This window comes from Dermacentor albipictus, chromosome 5, assembly GCF_038994185.2.
Source record: "Dermacentor albipictus isolate Rhodes 1998 colony chromosome 5, USDA_Dalb.pri_finalv2, whole genome shotgun sequence".
Classification (NCBI taxonomy): domain Eukaryota; kingdom Metazoa; phylum Arthropoda; class Arachnida; order Ixodida; family Ixodidae; genus Dermacentor; species Dermacentor albipictus.
The window spans coordinates 107,104,748-107,127,219 of record NC_091825.1 but is presented as its reverse complement, the minus strand read 5'-3'; the positions used below and the strand labels follow the sequence as shown (position 1 = coordinate 107,127,219).

The 22,472-nt window shown below is 44.9% G+C and overlaps 2 protein-coding genes across 2 annotated transcripts in view; one reads left to right on the top strand and one right to left on the bottom strand.

Annotated features, from left to right (window-relative positions):
* Positions 1-4,321: 4,321 nt before the first annotated feature.
* LOC135897143 (ubiquitin-conjugating enzyme E2 Z-like) lies at positions 4,322-4,759 on the top strand. The gene has a single exon (XM_065425706.2). The coding sequence runs from the start codon at positions 4,322-4,324 to the stop codon at positions 4,757-4,759; it is 438 nt and encodes a 145-aa protein (XP_065281778.2).
* Positions 4,760-13,218: 8,459 nt separating this feature from the next.
* Positions 13,219-22,472, bottom strand: part of LOC135897147 (protein TFG-like) — a 29,803-nt gene continuing 20,549 nt past the window's right edge. The window contains exons 7-8 of the mRNA XM_065425709.2: positions 19,676-19,874; positions 13,219-14,602 (exon numbers count right to left, since the gene is read on the bottom strand). Of these exons, the coding sequence (XP_065281781.2) occupies positions 14,281-14,602; positions 19,676-19,874 (521 nt within the window). The 3' untranslated portion in view covers positions 13,219-14,280. The remainder of the gene's footprint in view (positions 14,603-19,675; positions 19,875-22,472) is intronic.

Here is a 22,472-nt window from a genome sequence, read left to right as displayed (position 1 = left end):
ACGTAAAGAATTTTCTTACAGGTCGCACGGCCACCATTACCATTGGAGGGTTGCAGTCGCCAATTATTCACTTCGGCAGTAAAGGCACGCCGCAAGGTTCGGTTCTATCCCCTTTTCTGTTTAACGTGGCCTTGCTCGGACTACCGCCTGCATTAGCTAGCATCCCCAACCTCAAGCATAGCCTCTACGCAGACGATATCACCCTGTGGGTCACCGGGGGCAGCGACGGGGACATCCAAGACACGCTGCAGCAAGCCATCAACGAGGTCGTTGCATACGTAGAACCGCGCGGCCTGGCGTGTTCCCCACAGAAATCGGAGCTCCTTCTGTACAAGCCTAATTGGGGAGGTCGACGTCCAGACCCTCACCCACCCGAGATAGAACTCCACGTGCACCAGCAACGCATACCTACAGTACCTAGCATTCGTATCCTTGGCTTACGCATCCAACAAAACGGCAGAAACACGGAGATACTCAAGCAATTAGATAATCATGTACACCAAACCACTCGCCTCATTCCACGCATCGGAAATCGACATCATGGCATGAAGGAAAGCAACCTTATACGCCTGGTAACCGCCTACGCCTTGAGCAGGATCACCTATGTCGCCCCGTACCTTAGCCTCAATGCAACTGACAAGTCCAAACTCAATACCATGATCAAGAGGGCCTATAAACAAGCCCTACATCTTCCCATCACCACCTCTAACGAGAAACTGGACGCCCTAGGCATTCATAACACCATAGACGAGCTTATTGAAGCGCACCGTATTAGCCAATACGAACGACTTGCCAATTCCACCACGGGCAGGCACATTCTAGGCACCCTAGGCATAACCTACACCACCCAATTCGGACCAAAAGTACCCATCCCTCCAAACATTCGTGATCAGCTAGTTATCCCGCCCATACCTCGTAATATGCACCCTGAACACAATCCGGAGCGACGTGCAGAAAGAGCTAAACAACTACAAAAGCGCTACGACCAAGCCGCTGACGTAACCTACGTGGACGCAGCAGACTACCCCAACCAAAACGCCATGGCGGTAGTCGCAGTCGCGGGTTCGCAGTACCACCTCTCCGCGGCCGCATCAATATTCGCCACGCAACCCGAAGTAGGCGAAGAAACGGCCATCGCTTTAGCCTACGCGGCTACCAATGCACACTGCATCATCAGCGACTCAAAAACGGCCATTCGTAACTACGCAAGAGGACTGATAGCACCCCAAGCGCAAAAGATTCTCTCTGGCACTCCTCTCTCAAGGCAACGCCGCGTGCAGATCATCTGGGCCCCTGGTCACTCGGGTCTGGCTGGAAACGAAGCCGCCAACGATGCCGCCCGAGCTCTCGCACACCGGGCGCATCATCCTTCTCCTGCGTCTTCCGATCCCGACCAGCCCTCTGTTCTGCATCGCGGTCACGCGCGGGACCGAATGGTCACGTTCAGAGAAATTCTACTGCACTACCGCAGAGAGCGGTTACGCTACCCCCCAGCACACAAAACACTGACTAAGTCTCAATCCACCACTTGGCGACTCCTTCAGACACGAACTTTTCCGAACCCCGTGCTTTACAACCACATGTACCCCGATGCATACTCACCACTCTGCAAAGCGTGCAAAGCCCGCGCCGACCTCAATCATATTATTTGGCAATGCCCCAAAGCCTCACCCACCAACACCTCCCGCACTAACACACGCATCATTAGTACGGCCGAGCAGTGGGAGACATTGCTGCTCAGCTTGGACCCAGAGGAGCAGCTCTGGGCCGTCCGGATGGCCGAAGACGCCGCCAGGAAGCAAGAACTGGCCGCCGTCTGAGGAAGGGGGGGATTGGGGGTTAGCCTCCCGACCCCCGCCACCCCTTAACCCCATCAAGGACACAATAAAGTTTTATCTCTCTCTGTATGGCTGTAGGCACAAGTACTCGGGGCTGCTCCTGTCTGCATGGGTATACGTGTGCATGCATAGGAGCAGTCTACGAACGAACGAATCACTAGACAGTTTTAGTACACGTACAGTCGCCCAAATCTTTAACTGGTGTGCGGGAGCGGCGACTTTTCCGGGCGTCAGCGCCGTATGACGCGGCGAGGCTGGAAACAGCCTAGTAGACGATGGGCCCAGCTGAGCGCGCTTTGTCCGCATGCGCTTAGCCTCAGACTGTTTCCAGCCACGCCCCGTCAAACGGCGCTGACGCACGGAAAAGTCGCCGCTCCCGCACACCAGTTAAAGATTTGGGCGACTGTACGTAGAGGCTCTGCGTACGTAGAGCGTCTACGTGTGAGCAGTGCGCATGCGTAGAACGTAGCGGGCGCGCGCGCCTCTCACGGACGTACGTGAGATTCAATCCTGTGCGTGCGTTTCTTGCGCACGTAGACAGCTTCGCGCGGGAGTTCCGCAAGATCACGAACAAGCGATAGCTGTCCGCGCGCGCGCAGATGGCTCGCATCGAAACACGGCGAAAGGATTGAATTGGCTACCGCCGTGTTCACATTTCCCGATAGATGGGGCTACGGGGTCCCTCTTGGCGTGCGTCGCGTACGTGTAGCTAAAAGCGTTTCAGATGGGGTGCACGTAAGGTACGTAGGCTTTTCACGTTTGCGTACGTGAAGCCTCTACGTACGTGTAACTAAAACTGTCTACTGTTCGGTGCGCGTGTAGTCCACAAGACAACGTTCATCCCAGCGCCTCAACACGTGTCGGCTTCCATACGCCTTCGTACCCTGCCATCACCAACCAAACTTCCCAGTGCGCACAAAAACAGAATCGGGATTAGGAACGTTCACTGTAGAGACAATATACTTGTGGTACCACAAGATGTGCATGTGCTAAGCAGTGGCGTCACATAGGAAGGCCAATGGTCCAAACATACGAATGGTGGAAGCGAGTGGCAGTGCGATTACCTCTTTAGTTTGTAGTGCATAGTCTAGAAATGTGGCATCAACATTTTTGGCCTCTTGGCGCTGGCCTTCTGCTTTTCTTCGCATGTCGACCTGGCTAGTGTCGTCTAATTTTGACCGACAAGGTAGTGCCGTGTTCTGCCTAATAAAACAATAAATAACATAAAACCTGTACGTATAATGACGGCTTATAAGTATCCACAAAACACACAGGCCTCTTAAAGGCCAACCTATTTTAATATAGTTTATATGTAGGGGAGCCTCCGTTCAAAATCTGCCGTTTGAAATACAAGCAGAAGTGTTATGGAACGCTCGCAAGAATAGCCGTTATCAATAATGAAACTGAAAGAAAAAAGGACACCGCCATTACAGCTCGTCAGAAGTGACCCATGACTAGCGATCAGATTTATAGGCACAAAAAATCTTGGTCTTATAGGAGCCTAAAACTGGCAATTATGGCCTCATTTATATAGACACGATATAGGGGTCTGCAACAGGCACTATAAGCCGTTCGCAAATCGTGGCCTTTTTTTAAATTTATTGAATGCGCGTAGCCCATTTTGACGCTAAGAAGCTGACGCAGCGTTCACTTGTGAGGTCTGAAAGGCAACAACTATGCATATTGTTCAATCCATCGCTTCACAGGGCTTTGCTATAGCACGCGAGAGGCAGCTTTTTCATGAATCCGCTCAAACGGCAGCCTACACACTTATTACATCTGTTCGGGCATTATGTGCAGCTGGTGTATAGTTAATAGTTGTTTTCCTGGTTACAATGGCACGCCGAGTGGAACAAGCATGAAATACACAAAATACGCCACAAAAGCTGCTGAAAGATTAATGAGAGAAGCTTTAATTGGTGCCCGATTGACTGAAGTTAACAAATGTTCCACTAAGAAATGTAGCGTTTAATAGTACCTTGACACATTTCATGAGGAGGAGGCAGAGCTGCAATGTGAGCCCGCCCTCAAACGAAATTTCTGGCTACGCCACTGGTCCTCAGCGAGCCGCAGTGCGCTCAGCCAGTGGACTCGTTGCAGCACCCCGTGGCAGTAGTGGTATCTACGCTACGTATCAAACCGCGGCTACCAATAGCATTTGCGCATGGGGATCTGCTTTACTACGAAATAAAGCGTCCAGAAGAGACCGAGGAGCAGGCTTATGTTGAAGAGATAGTGTTTGAGAGAAAGTTGACTTCGCGCTCCACCTGTGAGCTCCACGCACTGCGTATGACAGCAAAACTTGGCTGAGATGTTCACAGCAGCCTATGCTTTCCCATGGAATATGTTAGTTCACCAAGCCCGAGGGGTGGTTTAGGATCCCTTTAAGGTCATCAGCATCGTCGCCTTCCTTAATAGCCGGGGCCGCTGGTCATAATCTTTGACAGAGCGCTTGAAGCGGTCACTCGAATATGGCAAGTATGATGGCCAGCCAACCAAGTCCAACCAAACCAACGAAGGAAGCTTCAGTGGTAATCCGAAGGTCCAGAGTTCTATCGCCGTCCAAACGCAACTGCGACGTCTCTCCGATGTACCTCCTTAGGGCCAGGCGGGACATCGGGTACATCATGGCTGACCCGCCACCAGGAATTCACATTGCATCAGAGGAGAACAAAATCACCCATATTAACACCCTGGTGATGGGATCTTCAGACACGCCGTATGCGGGTGGGCTTCTGCAATTCGACATCGTGTGTCCAAACGAATATCCGATCGAACCGCCCAGAGCTCATTTCCTGACCACAGACACTGGCCTTGTGCAGCTAAACTTGAACCTATACTCGAACGGCGAGGTGTCCTTCAGCGTTCTCGGCACTTTTGATGGCCCGCACTTCATGGAGCCCGGCTCAGTCGTTAGGTAGCCTGCTCGTTTCCATCCAGTCACTGCTCACCTACAACCCTTTCTACGAGCCTTACGTCACCAAAGAAATGCACCAGGAAGCCGTGAACAAATACGAAGTCTTCGTGCGCCACGAGGTTGTGAGAGTGGCAATGTGCAATTGCCACTCTCAGAACCGGCAGTGCTTCCGGAGAAAGTGCTGGAGTTGTTCCTGGAGTTCTATGACAGGTAAGAAGCAGCTTTTTGGAGACACCTACATCTGACTGGCACCAAAATGCAAGACCCAATTAGCTTCGCTGGCGGTGTCTATCAGCAAGATGCGCTGCTCTTGCGACTTGGGACCTGAAGGCGAAGGTCCAGAAATGAGGAAGCCTGTGCTTCTAAATTTCAACCAATAACGCATGCAGTGAAGAGGATTGTCACCGTTCGCGCGCGGGAAGCCAGGAAGAAACCTGGCCGTTCAGTGGCACGTTGTGGGCCGAGCATCTCTGTGACGGGAAGAAAGAGAGAAACTGAGAACTCGTCAGTGACGAAATCTTGTTCGACAAATGGAAGGATTTGACGAACATTTGTTGTTTCGTTATATTCGACATATTAGAGATTTCTTCTGGAATGTCACCCGTACACCTCACTTGTTGTGCTCGCCCTGGATGATTGTGGCGCATACGCACAGTGGGCTCTTTCTGGGCACGGCAGATAGTTTGACAACTCTCTCACTTCTTTTTTCTAACAGTGAATCTGAGGGTTAAATTTCGGCCTTTCGTGCCAATTAAGCCATTATTATACTGCTCCGTAACTTGCTCTACGCTAACTTGGTGCGCCTTTTTCATTGTCCTACATGCACTGGAAGGCCTCAAGTTGTCTAATTTGATGTGACGAAAGTGGCCAGATACCGCGATCCCATGAACCAAAAATCGATCTGAAGGCGACCTTGTTCTTCAATATAGCGGGGGAGGGCGAATTGCGAGGCGCGCATTATTGCTCACCTATTGCGGAGTTTTTGTAAGCCGCTATCGGCTGGTGTGTCTGTACAACCACAAAAGGAGCGGAGGCGATCAAAAAGGGGACCATATAACTAGTCGATAGTACATCTAGCGGACTTAAAGCTTGTGCATAACAGACGAGCAGCACAAAGTAGCCAACAATATTTCCAATATACAGTACACCTTACAAAATGCTGCACCCTTCGCACTCAAATCCCAATCTGCAGTATAACATGGAGTAGCGTGTCCACTGCCGATGAAGAAGTAACCGATTGCGCTTTAGACTAAAACATTTTCACATGCTAATAGCAAAAATGTGCGTATCTAGGCACAAGCGATTGAAATAGGCATTTAGTATTTCTATTTCTGCCCTAAACCACTTCACCCATAATTTGTGCTCATACATAAAAAAGGTGGGGCCCTGGCGCGCGGTAACAAATGGGCATTCGCTCATAATCCAGTCTCGATGCATCACCTAGAACGCGGGGCTCCTAAGCTTGACCTCCAAGATATGGCGGTGCCCACAGCTACCCAAGGCTGAAAAATTTTCAGAAGCAGCATGCTGGGACATACGTCATAGTGACAAACCCCAGGTGCACGCACCGTATGCTCGAATGCCGTTTAAAGGCTGCTAACAAGAATGAGCGAGTGAGTAAAAACTTTACTGAAAACAAATAAAGTTGGGCACGATGGTTGGGGCCCCGATTCCAAGGCCCCACTGGCACGAGCGGCTTGCTGGGCTTGGTCACGAAGAGCTAATTGGCTCTTCCCACCCTCGCCCACAAGCCACGCCTCCCACTGCCTATTCCTCATTAGTGGATGTTTGTGTATTATGTGGCTGTCTATCAAGAGAACTGTACAATTACCAGCCCTGTGGCTTTGACAAGATTGCTTCAGTGGTATCTGCTACTCAATCATAACAAATTTATTCGTAATGGAATGTTGCAGTTGGCATTTGATAAAATAAGTGCATGATATTAACAGAATTTCTTGATTTTCTTCACTTTCTCATATAGTGGCTACCTCATTGAGAACTGGGTGCTTCTAGGTTAGATCCGGTTCGTGGCCAATCCTCCAGAAAGGCCATAAAACACTGCAACAAAAGAGCTACAGAATACATTAAGTATATTTCTATACGTGTCATATCTCTATGTGTCATACAACTCTCATCAAGATTGTTCCCATTCCACTATGGTAGTCCAGTGACTGTGGCATTGCGCTGCCAAGTGCACAGTCCCAGGTTCGACTCCGGATGGAGTGGATGAACCTAAGTAGCCTAAATTAGTGCACAGTCCCCCAGTATGGCATGCATCATTATCAGATTGTGGTCATGGCACACAAAATCCCCGAATTTAATAAAATCTGCGTACTTCCCTTAAAAAGCATCGTATAGCCATAGGATTAGTCTTTGCGACTTTGCTGTGTTGTCTCACTGTGGATCCACCCAACTGGGTGTTATCATTTTGCCAGAACTTGTGATCACTGTGAGGTGTGCATAACTTTCTCTAATGGAAACAGGACACTTTGCCTCGTCTTCTGTATCACTCGGCGATTCCATACCATATTCCATTCCATTCCGTAGGTATCCGTTACTGTATGTAATTAACCTTGAATAGACTGCTTGGAGTTCAGAAAATGAGTAAACACCTTTTAGAGAAAATGACAGATCAGCACGTCAAGACAATGCTGACCTTATGAGTTTGTCAACAATGAGAACAGGTTTATTGCGTTTGCTATTCTTTGCCTGCAGGTCAACTTGTGCAATAATAATTTTTCAAATGGATATTGATTATGGAGCAAGTTATTTGCAGAAGGCTTTTCAATCTGTACATCAGCCACACAAATGCAGCCATGGCAGTAGGCTTGCTAAAAGCCAGTAACAACAATGGCCCTTGCTTGCAACAGAACCACTAATTTTCTACCACACCATGTTTGTAGCACTGTAATGATTAAGCATACTCTGTAAGAAATGACAAAATACATTTTTTTTTGTAGGAAATTAAGATGGTATGGTGTACCTTGTCTACTATGGTCATACAATTCATCCCTGCAGAGATAAAGACTATGCAATGAATAAAAATTAGAAACCATGTTTGCACACTGCATTATTAATCATCTAAGAGCACTTAAAAAGCAAAAACTATTTGGAAAATTCTCTGCATAAATTACCGCCTCCACTTTATTGAGGTAAGCTCCAAGGAACTGATCCTCTTCCATCGAAACCACGAAGGTACAGCAGTTGCAGCAATGTACTAACTTAATTAAAAAGCGTTACTTTCTCCAAATCTCGGAATCCTTTGTTCCTGGAATCTAATGTCCCAAAAAAACCCAGAGGCTATGAGATGTGGCATAGTCGAGGGCTGTGGTTTAGTTTGACTATATGCAATAATTTGAAATGCACCCAATTGTTTAAGCCTTTTAGTGCTGGGTTTCCTTTTCTCGGAGATAATACAATGAACAGAACTGTTTATTTTTGGATATTCAGAAGGGAGAAAATGATGCGGTTAATGGCAAATGCATTCTTAGTATGGCTCTCACTCTTCTACCTTCATTTTTATCTCCTACCTAGTTTCATTCAAATGCGAACACTTCCACAATAGTGCAACGTTGTCAGGATAAAGATTAAAACAAGAAAAAAAAGGAATCCTGCTATAAATGTGTGACAAAACATGCAAGAGTCGTTCTTGCACTACAATATTTGTATGGAAAACACCCATGGCAGCAGTGCATAAAGTACAGGAGCCATACCTCCGATCGGCAGACGCGTGCTCCACAGAGAGCAACCATGCTGTGAAGAGGCACATTCTACAACGTGAAAAATAAAGGAAAACTAGGCAAACCCAGAGAGAAGAAAATGTGTTTCTAGAAATATACAACAGATGGCAGAACTACCTTGGAGCTCACTAACTTCGCATTACTGCACACATCCAACTGAAGAGAATGAAGAATGTACTGGTACGTCAGTGGTACTGAAAAGGTCAATACATGAGCCTCTCGCAGTCTGTCCCCATAAGAATAAGGCCATCATGACCCAGAATTAAGTCGGCGACGTTGAACTAAGAAACAGACTGTTATAGCCAGAGAGCCACGACAGCAATCTTCACTGAAGACTCAGCGATTACATAAGACTTGCATTATTCACAGTGCCACACAGTCTGCTTTGCATTAACATGGCTTTAACATGCATTAACATTAACCACTGCCACGTGAGGCAATGGTACATAATGCACTTGTAGTTTAACGGCTGAAGCATCAGTTTTTGTAAGCACAAGTCCCAGGCTCAATACTATTAATGCAGGTGAAAATTACCTACAACAGCCTTGCCAAAGTGTGCTTTTGCACCTAAGCTACTGGCTGATTTTTTTTTGTTACACTAACAGTCCTTTATTATGCCGAAAAGTATTCGTGCGGTTGTCTATTATCTGGATTTTTCACTCAACAGAATGGCATAAGCTGTCTAGCATAGAAACTCAAAAAAAAATATGGGGTTTTACATGTCGAAACCACTTTCTGATTATGAGGCATGCCGGAGTAGAGGACTCCGGAAATTTCGACCGCCTGGGGTTCTTTAACGTGCACCTAAATCTAAGTACACGGGTGTTTTTGCATTTCACCCCCATTGAAATGCGGCCACCGTGGCCGGGATTCGATCCCGCAACCTTGTGCGCAGCAGCCCAACACCATAGCCACTAAGCAACCACGACGGGTATAGGAACTCCAAGCAGTGAAGGTTTTGGAAGTTCCACCTGTGCAGTTTTCAATTCAGGTGCCTCTACAATGACACAGCGCATTGGCAAAACAGTGCAGCCACCAACGCACGACAGACATGCTCTGTAATGCACACCCGATTACAATATACATCTAGACAACCCCGTGCAGCGCTTTGATACAGAGAACTACTTATCCTGCGATAGCTCAATAGCTGCTTTCTTGTGCAAACACCCAAATCTTAAATTTCACTAAGTGAGCAGAAGCACTTTTCATACCTTCTGGCCAGTTGCAGAGATTTCACAATAAGCCACTGTAAGCTCCCATTTGTAGTTAAAGAATAGAATGCTGAATTCAGATAGTAATTGTCTGGTAACAATATTGGCAGCGAGGTCATGGTGGCATCATCTACCGGAATCAAAGTTGTTGACGTGGTATAAGGGATAACCTATGTGCTATGCATCACTTCGCTACTGGAGCTCAATTGAAACACTGCACAAGCAGTCCCTGACACATATTTCTTTCAGTGCTTTCAAAGTGAGGGAAGTTGACTGTATTACTGGTCCTAGGCAAACAAACCACAGAATTCTTTCAGACGTTGTACGAACACAAAATACATTAAACAGTCACCTTGTGCACACACCACAGTGTGGTCAGCCGAACCAGCTTCTCGCACGAGAGGCAATAGTTGGTAGGGTAAGATGTGAAATACATTCGTGTTATATGCTGTCCGTACAACCGAAGCCAATGATGAATCAATGCAGTGATCGAGTGGACTCGCAGCGAACTGCACGTCTGTGTTTATGTACGGCAGTGCAAGATGTTTCTATTTGACTATGCTGGCACTGGCTATATGCATGTTTGCTTCTTTCTTTTTTCTGTCTTTTGTCTTTCTTTTTGTTGGTGAAAACACATTTTTTGAAGGTTACATGTGAAAGATGATATACAGCCTGTTCAGTGCTGCTCAGCCAACCACAGAGCTGCTAAGGCTAACACAACGCGGTTAAAAACCTTCATTCTCAGCTTTACTCCTCTACTTCTGATGCAGCCGACCCAGCCAGCATGGCAGCTACATTTACGTGACCCTCCTACAATGTTACGCCAATGGCAGCTCCAGCTATTCCAGTGGTGGCGCTCGCCCACAATAGCTTATCATAATAGCCTGCGTGAAAAATTTATCCCTAAGCAAGGAGTTTCCTATGAGAGAGACTGCTTCGAGAAAACTGGGCTGCTAAAAACCATTCAGCCACGTGAAATTCTAAGGTCGATGTTTGCAAGACGAAACTGCTTTACAAGTTTCCACGAGATGCAAGATGCTACACTTTTTATGCCAATTAGCATACAGAATAAAGGCAACGGTACAAGAACATTTTCTTTTGCACTTGAGACATGTTCTTGGCATTTTCACAGCACACCAAGAAATTTCACCGTTTAGCAGTGCTAACTTTTGGGCATCCAAGAAAAAGTTTTAGTTGACAAATTGGTGACAAGTTTTGGCTGTCCAGATTCTCGCATTATTCTCACACTGGTCAACTGCTGGCTGAAAATCTCTTGATGCTACACTGTTCATCATGTATGTTATTCGTCCTCTTGTTTTATTTATTAGGAAACTCGTATATCCTTTGTCACCACTAAATCTGCTATAGCACTTTGCAACTCAAAAACAGATAATGAACCTATTTGAATTTTTTACTGCTGAAGTATAACCGAGACTTGCTGATAAGCTATCTGGCGAGACATAATCATAAAAAAATTATCAGCATGTTACACTCCTGTCACACGTGAAGGCGAAAGCCTGCTACACATGTGGTAATTAAGTTATCTGATCAGAGGGGTCAGACTTCTCACAATGCGTAACGAGCTGTAGTGCGAAGTAAACTTATTGCACTGTAGGTTGCTTTCTTCAATGACACATGCAAGCACCTAATGCACTACCTAAACATTATTTCGTTCTTTCTTTCCTTCGGTCTTTTTCCTTTCTTTCACTCTTCCTTTCTTTTGTTCCTTCTTTCATTCTTTTCTTTCGTGTCTTCATCCAACTTCGGCCATTGCATCATTCCTTGCTTACGGGAATGTAAGAGATTCCAGATTTTTTTTTTTTCGGGTATGAGCCATTACTGATGATGACACTTATTGTACCGCTAGACTAGATGCCACATATTTTGGGTATGAGCCATTGCAACGAGCCACTTAAGGCTCTCGCCTTAATAAGTGTGCTAAGGCAAAGATGAAGAATACCCAAGACATGCAGATTCATTATTCTTTGTCCTTGTCTAAATTCACCATTTAATTCCAACATTGATAGGTGGGGAAGAATTTTGTTCTCCTGAGCTTTAAATGAGAATTCTGTTTAACTGCACTATGAGTGGCTCACACTCAGTCTGCCTAAAGCAGCATACCCACTAACTAATGGAGGGACCAAGCCGCACATTACAGGAGAAACTGAGAGGCCAGCGATATCCAGATGCATTATGAAAAGTGGCGTAGAAGCTAGACAATTTTGGGCTTCATTTATGAGGGAAACGGCAAAGGCGCCAGCATTGCTAAAGAGAAGTTGGCTGCTCTCTGTGGCTCAAAGGAATGTTGTTCCGGATAGCACAGTGGCTGGAGTGACATCCCCTGCTGCTGACTTGGTGATCGGCATATGGAGTTGAAGAAGAGGTTTTGATTCTCATTGGTTGTAAAAGAAGCACTTAAAACAGGGTGCTTTACTCTCTCTTGCCTTGCTCACAGCCTTTGTTGACCTGGATTGGCCAGCGCAGAGCAAGTGCACTTTTTTTCATGCAGCGTGAAAGAGAAGTAGCTGACCCATAAGCAGGAGCATTTGCGCTGCATCATAAAGGATGACAAAGCCCTCTCATTGCTGAAGTGCTCACAGTGCTGAAAAATTCCCTCAAGACTTTCTTTAGAAGTAGCCTGCTCACTTTTGTTCGTCGGGCGAAAACACCAAGCATTTCTAGTAGTCCATGTTTATTCCACATAAAATGTGTACACGCAGAAGCCATCACAGTACCACTAAGCGCTGGCATGGTTGTTGCAACAAACTCTTGCCTCAATGCCCAAACACTACTTGCTGGTTGAATGTGAACAAGGAATGGCGCACAGAGATTACGCAAGGCTAAACCTAATAAACCTAATGGTGGTCACCAAGTTATGTACAAAGGCCACGCATGTGGAATGTGAAAGACAATAAGCAAGACAAGTTATGAGCAGAAAGTCAGTTATTGCGAGTTAGCTGGCAAGTAGGATTACAAAGTATGCTTTGCAATGAACAGAATTCTACTCAATGTAGTTCTTCGTTCAATGCTGCTACTCGATATTACACATTAAGTGTGTATCCGCAAAAGTTGTGGGTGCAACACTGACTGACTCATTAGAAAAATCTATTTTCACTTCTTATATTTCTGCATCGCCATGCCTAAAACCCCACTGAAGTTAGCGCAAAAACAAACAACAGAAATGCTACACCGAAGCTATGCCCCAAGCATTCTATACCAGTATTTGTGATGCCAAATTCTGGATTTTTTTTTTTTACAGACAGTTTATTACTGCAATCTGCAGTAACGGCTAGCGAAATATGAAAAATAGCAGCACAAACAGGCACTGAAACGCTAGCCACGACATACATGCCAGCACCTCCTAGATGCAGGAACTGAATTTCTAATGTGTACCTTTTTCTCGCAGCAAGTAAGACACTTGGCAAACCAGATATGCATACATATTGGTCTTGATTCTTCTGATTGCCAAAACTAATCACCAGCAACAAGCACAATGTAAAGAAACAACAGTATAGTAAGAGCAAGTTCTTTAGTGGCTTGTATCAAATAGTACAGTAAAAAACTTAGCGAAACACAAAGATCATGAAAGACAGAAACATTGCTCAACAAAGAGCTGCACTGCAATACACTCCAAGCCCGAGCTCATTGTTTTGCATGTGCCGAGTATGGTAAATTCCATGGACTCTATTTAGCCAGCATGGCCATGCAATAAGGCAGCCTCTTGACATTAAGGCGACTACTGAAGTATTAAATGTGTGTGCAATGTTTACATCATATGCAATGGTGCTGCCAAAAGTAGAGCCTGACATTATCGCAAATTAAATAAATTCAACTACTATGAAAAGCTCCTAAACCGAGGTCTCCATCTCTCTTCATGCAATGCACAAATACTCGAATACATAAAAGCACCAGGCTGGAAAGCCTTTGATCTTTGAAATGTCGAAAGCCTTGATCTTCAGTTCATATTCCCCTACGCAAATCAGCTTTCTGTCTTTACAACACAACAGTGTGCAGGGTTGGTTGTAACTACATAATATTACATTTAGCACAGCAGCAGTACACTTCCCTTACAAAAGCTTTAGATTTTTTCATCTGTGCATTCAAATAGAAAATTATAAGAGCCAGGACAATCTGCTCTCGTTTTGAGCTCCATACCCCTTAGTGTTTCAATGTGCTCAATCTCGCGCTAACTGCCCCAAGAAAGAAAATATTTTTTCTAGGAAGAAAAATCGTAAATTGCAAAAGTGATCTTCCCGTACGATAACATTCAGTGGCCTCTGCTTTCTAGGCCACACGTCTCTAAGCACGCGATCTTGCATCTGTGGTTGCTTTACAAATTATGCGGTAGAAGCGCCTTAGATTCAAGCTAGTGGTCCACAAATTGATTTGCGCATGGAGTAAGAAAAGAACTTCCATTTTGCCAGCGCTTCCACCTACCACTCCATCAGTACAGGTGGGGGGCAAAATTCGCTCCTTTGGTGGCTACCACAACTCTCCAGACTCCTCCTTGCTCAACTTACAAGAAGAAACAGAGAGAGCGAGGAGAAAAACCGTAGCCATCACTAGGCTCCATGTTACTGGTACCCCTGAGGATAGGCTGGTGCTGGCCGGGGATAGGAAGTGGGGAGGGACCCTCCCCTGGCGTAGGGATTGCCGGCACTGGTTGGAGTTGGGCTTGGGTTTGAGTGGTAGGCGCCAGCTTGAGAAGAGGGCACAGAGTGGGGCGGATAACCAGGATAGGCCTGCGAGACGGGCGGGGCACCACCATATGGAGGCTGCGGTTGCCCGGGCTGTGGTGGTGGGCCCTGGGGAATACCCTGGGGAGCACCCTGCTGTGGCGGTCCCTGTATCCCGGTCGGGGTGGCACCCGGCGGGAACTGCTGACCGTGAGGCATGCTACATAAATAAAAAACAGAAAAGCATGCAATCTTCTGTCAATTTACATGACGGTCACAATGATTGGCTCGTGACATGACTGCAGCACAAATCACTGAAAAGTGCATCAACAAGTGGTTAGTGGAAAGAGGTACAAACACAAGTGCTGACTATCAACTGAATTTTATTCGTCAAATAACACACACACAGTCGAATTCCGTTAATTTGGCTCCGGATGACTCTATTTTTCAGTTCATTCGATCCCGACCAAAGGTCCCAGCTGGCGTCCATGCATTCTGATGGGCCCAAGCTTTTGTTACTTCGATCCTAAAATTGGTGCTCGCTGGATAGTTTGAACTTGACCAGTTAGCATACCTAGTTAGCTTGTCTCCTATGGTGACCCAACAGTGACTCCTTTAGTAGCAACCTGTCCCTGCGGAGCTTCACACAAAGATACATGGTACAGCACTACAGTGATTTGCACTTTATTAATTCCATGAACTTAGACCAACTCACCCAAGTCATTATTATAATTCACAGTGATAGAGCTGCTGCATCATTTCAGAGAATCATGCTCCCCTCACGTGTTGTTAGAAAGCCTACAATGGAACCTTGTAATGTCTGTACTATTAACTAGCGTGAACCTCGTGACAACACTGCGGCTTTGCACCAATGTGGGTGCCACACAAAGCAGATATTTTTCATACATTTCAGAACATCAACGAGATGTTAACAGAGCTAATCTTGTGACACACACGCTGCAACCTGGACAGTGCACAGGAAGGCCTTTTTCGAGCATTTGACTTGGATGATACCCATATACCTGAATGACAACCATTCCTGAATGAAGAACCCATAACAGTTATCTCTCTTTAAGAATACATGGTAGCTGACCTATTTCTTGGTAACCAAATAAATGCTCTCCCCCCCTCCCCCTTTTCAACATTGAAAAGGCATAAGTCATGAATTCAAATTCCAAGCTGCAAAGCATGTCAGCAAAGCAACAGGTCTGGTGGCACTGTCATGCATATTAGAAGACATGGCATGGTCTACCATAAGCTGCAGCTTTCTGAAACCAGCTTTCTGTCCAAGTTAAAGCAATAAATTATTGCATGGCTGCGCAAGAACTAATAATTTTTGAGATTCAACTCTTATTACTCCAACTTCAGAACCACCACAGCTTTGCGTCAATGTTCCGAGGTTACAGGTAGTTGCATGACATGACTGAACTAGTTGGAGTCCACTATGATATGTACCTCGGAAACACCCTGCGATGTGAACAAGTACCTGACTGTAAGCTTAGATTTAGACCCTGTGGCCTCCTGCCATCCTCAGGGTGACAAAAAAAAAGAAGTGCATTGGGGGACAACAGGACCTAGCAAAGCCAGTGTTTGCAATCATCTACGATGTAAGACAGTGGCTCTGCTGTTGTGATTTGCACACTAGTTCAGTGTTCAGTTCAGTGCACTGCTACTAGTTGAATCCCTGCATATTAAGTTCTCATTCAACAAGACTTCTGGCACAGCAAAGCTTTCTCTATTCCCCATCACTGTCCTGTAGAACTTCTAGCAACAAGTTTGCTGCCACAACAAAATCTGCAACAGGTGCATTTTCGCTGCAAATAAGTTTTCATGAAGCAAGCCTGGACATCTCCGTCCCCAACGGTAAAAAAAAAAAAAAAACGAAAACGAAGATATTCTAAAGCTACTCTTGTGAGTCCTGACACCAAGAAAAAGCTGACTAAATAGAATGAAAGCATCCACCACTTTTACACGACCCCCAAGATAACATTGGCAAAGCCATGCAACAGCGTACTGTGATGGCCAGCAACATAGCCATTGTCATCATACGATGATGACAGAAGTTTTCAAATGAACTGAATTACATTTCCAACAATGTTGCGGGAGACCAGACAAAAATCTGAATAAAGAGCTTGAGTGGACTTCGTGTCATTTTTGAAGGCATGTTTCACATAGCTGACGACAATGGTTGCCAACGATGTGCTGCTTTCATTGTGAGAACTCATTCAAGGGATAATTCATTTTATGTGCTAAGCTAGTGGGCAACATACTAGGCACGTGCCCTTGCTGTCCCTCCTCCGAAAATATCAGTGTACCAGGGATACCTGGCATAAAACAATGTGTGACAACACCTGCCTGCCCCACCCCCTATCCCTGCCAAGTGCGTGCTCCTTACCATCGAAAAAAAGTCCCTGGCTACAAGTAATGACTTTGCATCACTTCTCTACCACTTGGGAAGCTGTCATTGCTTATATCCTCCAGTAGAAGGCGTGCACAAAGCCCCTTCTTGTTGTAATAAAGCCTCACAGCCATCCCCTACCAAAAAACAAGGCACTTTCCAGGATCTTGAACAACATGTTCCTACAATTATCGAGTGCCACAACTTGCGACTGTCATGAATTTGTGGCTTGCCATATCGAAAGCGGTAATACAAAAATTAACTGCTATCTCACGCTCACTACATACCCATTGTAATCTCTGGGATGTAAACAATGCAAAGGCCATTTCAGAAGCATGAACAGACTTTATGTTCACGAAACCTGCAGAAAATAGTTGGCGTTGCATATGTGAGCACATTGTTTATCGTTACTGTAAACAATAGTTGCCAGCCACCCACTACAGCTACTAGATGGTACCAAATGTGGAAAACATTGTTGTGAATGCGTGACAACTGGCACTTGAGACAGAAAACATATTCCCAGGGCATAGGCTGCATTTATTTGGTATGTCGCAAATTAGTGACAACCGGCATTAAAGGGCAACTCCGGCGATTTTTCTATGTCCACTGATATCCATAAAATTTTGAATATATGTTCTCTTTTATCTGTGCCAAACAATATGGCTGCAAGTCATTTAGTTTTCTTGAAAAAGAATTTTAGAGATTGGTTGCGTTCCCGACTCATGTGACTTTTTACTGGCCACCCTGTGTTTGTCACATCAGAGACTACACCGCCACTGTGACTAAATCGTCGCTGAAATTGCTGCTGTTTAGTTAGGAAAATCTGTAAAAGCTCCCTGTTTAGCCAGGAGACATTATCAGCTTTGCTTATTTGGCATTATCCCGATGTGTACTGCGTGTTTAGCACGTGTTCTGCATGTTTACATTACGGTATTGCAGGGTCTGATGTCATCGACTCACCATGACGTCACACTAAGCAGCTGCCCGTTTCGGTTTCTGTATCTTGTTTATTGTTTATTCAAAATTATTTATGAATCTCTAAGCAAACTGAACGACCCTGCCAGTGACCGGACCCTCAGTGCCATTTGAAAATGACAATATCCTAATATAGCTAAAAAAACACTGGAGTTGCCCTTTAAAGGGTTGAACAAACTGTTTAATAGGGTTGTGGAAACAGGGTGTTTGCTTGTTTCCTAACTCACTATTTTCTGTAACTGCATACATATGATATGCATGACATGACATGAATGCCATGATATGAATTACATGTATGACATGACATGCACAACATGACATGAATGAGATGCATATGCATCTGCACATGTGCACGATGACAGTTTGGAGTGCAATTTGACATACAGCACAAAACACGCAGGGTCGACTTTCTGCGGCAAATTGGAGTTCCACATGGTTGCACTCAGCAAATAAAAGCGGAGCGGCATGTGAAAAGAAAATTTAATTATGGGGTTTTTAGGTTCCAAAACTACGATCTGATAATGAGGCATGCTGTAGTGGGGGACTCTGGAATAATTTCGACCATCTGGGGTTCTTTAACGTGCACCTAAATCAAAGTACACGGGTGTTTTCGCACTTTGGCCCTATATAAAGGTGGCCACCATGGCCGGGATATGATCCCGCGACCTCGTGCTTAGCAGCCCAACACCACAGCTAGCAGTGCGTGGAATGCCACTACGTTGCTTCAATGCTAATCACATTAACGTCGATGGATGGTATTACTTTCGCTATAAGTGAGCCGAGCTTGTTAATTGATGTCTGCCCAAATATTGCACAAAGGAAGCTCACAAAGATGTTAATTTTGGTATCAACAGCAGACTTCTCACGCTTGCCTTTGTCTCCAGGGTTACTTTAATCTGGATTAAATGGGATAGAAAGGCTAAGAAATAGCTTTTGACAGACATGCTTTTTGTCTTCTTGTGATTGGCCCCATCAATTTTCATATTGCATCTTTGCAAATGTTTCAGCTTGTTTTGTGTCAGCACTGAAACCATTAAAAAGCTTTCCTTGTTAAAGGCCAACTGTAAAAAATGTTGCTTTTCATAGAAAGTCTAATTACTGATAGCATAAATATGGAGGAGCTTCCGTGAAAAATTTTCCATTTTAAATTCAAGGATAGATGCATCACCAAAACTTACAGAAATGGCTATGCTTGACATCAAGACTGAAGGAAAAATAATATGCCACCATTACAACTCATGAGAAGTGAGGCAGGACTTTGAATGCGTGGCTCTTTGGCATGACCTCCGAGATTATGCGGCATGTGTAGCTACCCATGGTGTGCTGAAAAATCTTGGAAGCGACGTACTGGGACTCGCAACGTGTGCTCACCACCACGTGCGCACACTATCTGCTTAGGTGCTAAAGGTTGCTAATGAGCAAATTATGCATTTACCAGTCCTGCAGCTTCAGCAAGATTGCTTCGATAGTACAGTGAATTCTCGATATAAGGAAGTTCGGGGGAGTGTGGCAAATTGTTCGTTGCTCTGGAAGGTTGTTATGATTAAAGCCCCCCAAAACTAAACATTCCAGCCATCAATCCATCAGTTCATCAGTTGTCCCTGTGTGAGCTATCCACGAAAACGATGCTGTTGGCTGTAGGCCTGCAATGTTGCTATTTTACACAGATCCTGCTTCCATGCACTACCGAAGCACCCTATAGTAAGAGTGGCGCGTGCAAGAGACGCTGATGCCGTGAAAACCACCAACCAATAGGAAGCTCTATGTCGCTCAATAGAATTTTTAAAAAGTCTGTTAATCTGAAAAGTTTGTTAATGTGGTGTTCATAGTAACAAGGTTTAAGTGTATTTGCTACTCATCTATAAACACTTCAGCCAAAGTGAAATTTTGTTGTAGCTGGCCTCTAAAGCTTTTTCTCACCTCTGTGCAACCGAAGTCTGGGGGTATACAGGCTGACCATACGGCCCTTGGGGAGGCTGGCCAGGCATCCCAGGAGTGGGGGTGGGACCAGGCCTGGCCGTCGGCAATGGTGCGCCTGTGTAGCCTCCAGGGGGAACCTGCGGCTGCTGTTGTGAGGCAGGCTGTGGATGTGGCTGCTGCTGCTGTGGAGGCGGATGCCCTGCAGAAATCACATACCCCGATGAAACTTGCATTGTCATCGGCTTTAATGACCTCCAAGGCAGATATACTTATTAGCTATTCTGCCTTAATAGGCGATGTTCAAAACATGGCCGTCATGACATGTTTTGGTTAGCAGTTCCTGTTACTCGGAGGAAGCAGTTGCTGAAGGCTAGGTTAGGACACCACCTATAGAAACCATCATATAACTTCAAGGTCTCCAACCTTATTACCCCATTAAACTTCCTGCTGTGCTCAATTGTATTTCCCTTACCTTCCTAGTTAACGCACTACCAGTAATCAGTCCTATGCCTTAAATGGCTTGTTACACTCCTATTGGTCTGCATTTTGACTAAAGTATCAGCTACACACATCTGATCCTTACATACGTATTGACGCCTTTGTATCTTGTAACGTTACACTTAACAGATGCCCATTTAAGGCACCCAAGCTCTGCAGTCTAGGTTCAGAATCTTGATCACCAAGCTGGTGTGCCTTAGAGCCATGACTAAAGTCTGTCTATGCCCAAGCACTGTGACCGTGGTTTAAACCTTGATCTCATCAACAAAGTGTTCTTTTAAGGCCTTGCTTTGGTGCACAGCAAAGGTTTCAATTATAACATTCTATTAGATTCCACTAACATCCACTGGTTTGTGGCTTCTTTAGCGACTGCCACTGTAGCAAGGAAGCACTCCATGCTTCAGGAGTTATGCACACCAAAAGATAGCAGGTCCCATAACAGTCAAAGACAGCAAAGCCTCCTTTGGCATACTCAATGTTGCAAATGTGTACAAAATAATGCGATCTGATTTGATTCAATTAAAATATTACCGTGACCCTGTGCCTAAAGACATTGGAGAGTCTATCTGATGCAGACATGGGGGCTCAAGAAATGAGCCCCGCATGAGCACCCAGAATTTGACATGGCGTAAAAGCCACCATAGCAACTAAGAGATGGAGGAATACATACCACATTTACTCGAATACAGGTCACACACAAATATAGGTTGAACCCTTATATAGTGAACTCATCGATGAATAACAAACAAATTTGAATATAAGTCAACCCATATACTTTTTTTTTTTTTTAAGGAGACAAGGAAGTTTGAACATGACATGTTCATTTACAGTAAGATCGGTCACTAAACCTTGCTACTAGATTCGACAAGCTGCATCGTCGTCAGAACTATCAGCAAAGCTGTCCACGTCGGATGCTTCACAGGCACCCTCGCCACTCCTGACATCGTCCTCAGTGTCATCGAGCGCATTAGATATGTAGTGTTCCATAAAGCCAGTCTGAATAAAACACAGACTGGCTTTATGGCAGTTGCAATGGTATTAGTCCGTTAACTCCGTACTTTTGCTAGTTTTGTTCATGAGTATAAGCCGATAGCTCATTTTCAGACAGCATTTTTGAAACAAAATGTTGACCTATATTTGAACAAGTATGGTACTTTACATGAGGATGTGGGTTCCCTAAATGTCATATTTTATCAAAGAACAGCAGATAAAGCCCAGACTTTTTCTAATGACATTACACCATTCAGTTAAGGAATACAGGTGTATTTTCCTTACATTGCCAGATCCCTGACTGAGTTTTGCACACTGTTTGTTGCATACTTAGATGGTCATGTCATAATTAAACTCCACAAACTTCCTCTGTAATGTGCAAATAGTGGGAGATAATTTTTGTCTACAGTGATTGACACACATATTATCTTGAAAGAATATTTCAAAGAACAGGTCTGGAATTGTCATACTAACAAAAGCAATGCTTGTAGGAAAATTCTGCTTGCTTAACAGACTGTGTTCGAAAAACGGTGTCCGTAGTGTGTTTCTGGTTCTGCAATTGCTTCTGGCACATCTGATGCGGGCAAGGTGTTAGTGAAAGCATGGCCTTCGAGATTAGCTTCTGTTACCTAGAGAACAGACACTGGGATGTGAATTTGGACACCACCTATTAGATTTTACAGCGAATGGATTGGGTTGATGGTGTTTACTATCAGAAAGCAACACATGGGATATGAGAGGGGTTCTGAATTTTCGCCACCAAGGTTGCCTTGAATGGACACCAAAGGATAATTTGAGCCTTATTAGCAAATTACCCTTCTACAACACGAGAACAACCACTGTCAGCGCAAGTGGAAGCTTGGTAAGCCAGAAAAGATGCAAAAATGAGATACATGCGGCAACGCCGCATTGCAATTTGCTGCACCAGCTCGGCATGACATCAAGGATTTGGGCAGCGTCTGCTTGGCCCCAGTCAATGTTCTTATTCGTAAAAATTGACTGCACTGTATCATAAAATAGCAGAATAAAAATAATGTTATTGAGCCACAACAGGTATAATGTGGCAAATAACTTTGAAATCCGTGACGTCACATTCATGTACAGGAGTTTCAGCGCAAATTGAAAACATGGTATTTTGACCTTCATTTTCTATTCTAACAATTACATAACTGCGATATTAACAGAAATAGAATATTGAAAGAATGCTTTATCAGTCTAAACTGATTTAGTGATCCACTTTGTGTCCCTTCAACAATTACCCAAAGCGCAGTAAATTAACGCTTTTGCATAGCACCACGATTGGAACGCA